This window comes from Plasmodium gaboni, chromosome 8, assembly GCF_001602025.1.
Source record: "Plasmodium gaboni strain SY75 chromosome 8, whole genome shotgun sequence".
Classification (NCBI taxonomy): domain Eukaryota; phylum Apicomplexa; class Aconoidasida; order Haemosporida; family Plasmodiidae; genus Plasmodium; species Plasmodium gaboni.
In genome coordinates this window covers 1,106,863-1,110,535 of record NC_031488.1, presented here as the reverse complement: position 1 = coordinate 1,110,535, position 3,673 = coordinate 1,106,863, and the positions used below count along the sequence as shown (strand labels likewise).

Genomic DNA, 3,673 nt, shown 5'->3' with positions numbered 1-3,673 from the left:
TAATTATACCTATAATATAGAATACATATACCTTTATACATTATAATATATGTTGTATTTATATATATATATTATATGTTATATTTTACAATAAATATACTAATTTTTAATATATTATATATATTTCATGAAATATATTTATATTAAATAAATGTTTAAAATTTTCTATTAATTTTTCTTTTCTTATTTAATTTATAATATATAGTATTTTTCATGTTAGACATAAATATATAAATAACATAATTTTTTTTATGTAAATTCCTATAAATTATCATATATTTTTATATTTTAATTTTCATAGATTTATTCTATTTTTATTAATTATATAATATAAATAAAAAGTGTTTAAACAAATTAGATTATTTTATATAGTTTATGAGAATATCTATACCACACCTACGTCAGTAACATACAAAAAATATATAAAATAATAAATTAAGAGGATAGAGACTTATGTTATAAAATATGATATAATAATATATTAAAATATACCTATAATAACATTATGCAATTAATAAATACACTTTTATATAATATATAATAAATATGTTTACAATCTTTTATATATAAATTTTAATTATTAATATTTTTTCTATCATAATATTTTTTTCTTGTAAAAAAATATTAAAGCCTTCCAAAAAATAAATCGAAATAAAATAAAATAAAATAAAATAAAAAAGAATTACTATATTTTATATTATATATATTTAATTCTATATTTCGTATTTTACATTTTTTTTTTCTCTATATATAAAATTTCTTTTATGTAATAAAGAGTAGTTTTTTTTTTTTTTTTTTTTTTTTCATAATATATAATTATATATATATATATATATATTTTATTCACATATAGTTAGGTATTGTGAAAATAAAGGCAAAAAGAAAAAATATGCATATATATATATATATATATATATATATATATTATATATTAAAGAATAATTTATTTAAATAAAACAGTTTTATTTTATTTTATTTTGTTTTATTTTATTTTATTTTATTTTGTGTTATTTTGTTCTATTTTTTTATATATATATTATATTTTACACCTATATTTTATAACAAAATAGTTAAGTATGAAGACAAAAATATATAGTTATATACATTATATTGTTTTATTTTTAATTGCAACATCTACAGTACATACAGCAAGTACCAATGCAGAAGAAACAGAGGTTGCAATTGGCATTGATTTGGGTACCACCTATTCCTGTGTTGGTGTATGTAGGAATGGCGTTGTGGATATTATAGCAAATGATCAAGGTAATAGGACTACCCCATCATATGTTGCATTTACAGATACAGAACGATTAATTGGTGATGCTGCTAAAAACCAAGCCTCCAGAAATCCAGAAAATACAGTTTTTGATGCAAAAAGATTAATAGGAAGAAAATTTTCAGAACCAACTGTACAAAGTGACATGAAACACTGGCCATTTACTGTAAAAAGTGGTACTGAAGGAAAACCAATGATAGAAGTATCATATCAAGGAGAAAAAAAAACATTCCATCCAGAAGAAATATCTTCAATGGTTTTAAAAAAAATGAAAGAAGTTGCAGAGTCATACTTAGGAAAACCAGTTAAAAATGCTGTTATTACAGTTCCAGCTTATTTCAATGATTCACAAAGACAAGCAACAAAAGATGCAGGTGCCATCGCAGGTTTAAATGTTTTAAGAATTATTAATGAACCAACAGCAGCAGCTATAGCATATGGTTTAGATAAAAAAGAAAAAAATGAAAAAAATATTTTAATTTTTGATTTAGGAGGTGGAACTTTTGATGTTTCATTATTAACAATTGAAGATGGTATTTTTGAAGTTAAAGCTACATCAGGAGATACACATTTAGGAGGAGAAGATTTTGATAATAAATTAGTAAACTTTTGTGTACAAGATTTTAAAAAAAAAAATGGAGGAAAAGATATTTCAAAAAATTCTAAATCATTAAGAAGATTAAGAACTCAATGCGAAAAAGCAAAACGTACCTTATCATCATCTACACAAGCAACTATTGAAGTTGATTCATTATTTGAAGGAATTGATTATAATGTAAATATAACTAGAGCTAAATTTGAAGAGTTGTGTTTAGATCAATTTCGTAATACTTTAACACCTGTTGAAAAAGTCTTAAAAGATGCAAAAATGGATAAGAGTCAAATACATGAAATTGTTTTAGTTGGTGGTTCAACAAGAATTCCAAAAATACAACAACTTATCAAAGATTTTTTTAATGGAAAAGAACCATGTAAATCCATTAATCCAGATGAAGCTGTTGCATATGGTGCAGCTGTACAAGCAGCTATTTTATCAGGAGATCAATCATCAGCTGTCAAAGACTTATTATTATTAGATGTCTGTCCATTGTCATTAGGATTAGAAACAGCAGGTGGTGTCATGACAAAATTAATTGAAAGAAATACAACTATACCAACCAAAAAAAATCAAATCTTTACTACATATGCTGATAATCAACCAGGTGTTTTAATTCAAGTGTATGAAGGAGAAAGATCCTTAACTAAAGATAATAATTTATTAGGAAAATTTCAATTAGAAGGTATCCCACCAGCACCAAGAAGTGTGCCACAAATTGAAGTTACATTTGATATTGATGCTAATGGTATACTAAATGTAACAGCATTAGATAAAGGTACTGGTAAACAAAATCAAATTACTATTACAAATGATAAAGGAAGATTATCAAAGGATGATATCGATCGTATGGTCAATGATGCAGAAAAATATAAAGAAGAAGATGAACAAAATAAAAACAGAATCGAAGCAAGAAACAACCTAGAAAATTATTGTTATAACGTTAAAAACACATTACAAGATGAAAATTTAAAAGAAAAAATACCAAAAGATGATTCACAAAAATGCATGAAAACAGTTATGTCGGTTCTTGATTGGTTAGAAAAAAATCAATTAGCTGAAAAAGAAGAATATAGTGAAAAGGAAAAAGATATTTCATCAGTATATAATCCTATAATGACTAAATTATATCAAGGTGCATCAGCACAAGAACCAGAAAAAGCTGAGGCATCCAACTTAAGAGGTCGCAAATCACAAAATAAGGAAGCACAAAATAATGGACCAACCGTTGAAGAAGTAAATTAAACCCACACATATAACAATAATGCACAACATTACAATGGCTTTATATTATATATGCAATATATTACCTATCAAAATGGAATATATAAATAAAAATAAATATATACAATTTTATGATAAAGTTATTGTATATATATATATATATATATATATATATGTTTTATTATATGTATATACTCATTTATAATTCTAAATTGTCTATATTGATATTTGTATGTAATTTAATTTTTTTTGGAAAAATATAAAAGTTTTATATTTTACTTATAAATATGTCTTTAATAAAAACAATTTAATCATACATATATTCAAGAAATAATTTATTTACAAAAAATTTGTATAAAAATTATTCATTTTTTATTTTTGTGTCTTAACCTTTAATGATTTAATTATTTATTTATTAATATATATATATATATATATATTTATCTATATTTGTATTTATACTTGTATGTACTTAAGTGTGTATGTATGTATTGTAACATATATATATGTAGTAATTATTTGTTGTTTCTCTAAGTAAAAGAAAATTATATTTTTTTTCACTATATTTGTATTTATAC

General features: G+C 22.2%; 1 protein-coding gene across 1 annotated transcript; it reads left to right on the top strand.

The window, feature by feature from the left end:
- Nucleotides 1-1,076: 1,076 nt before the first annotated feature.
- PGSY75_0831700 (heat shock protein 70) lies at nt 1,077-3,116 on the top strand (the record flags this gene model as incomplete). The annotated part of the gene is made up of 1 exon (XM_018785426.1): nt 1,077-3,116. One exon carries the CDS (start codon nt 1,077-1,079, stop codon nt 3,114-3,116), a length of 2,040 nt encoding a protein of 679 aa, XP_018642393.1.
- Between the last annotated feature and the right edge of the window lie 557 nt (nt 3,117-3,673).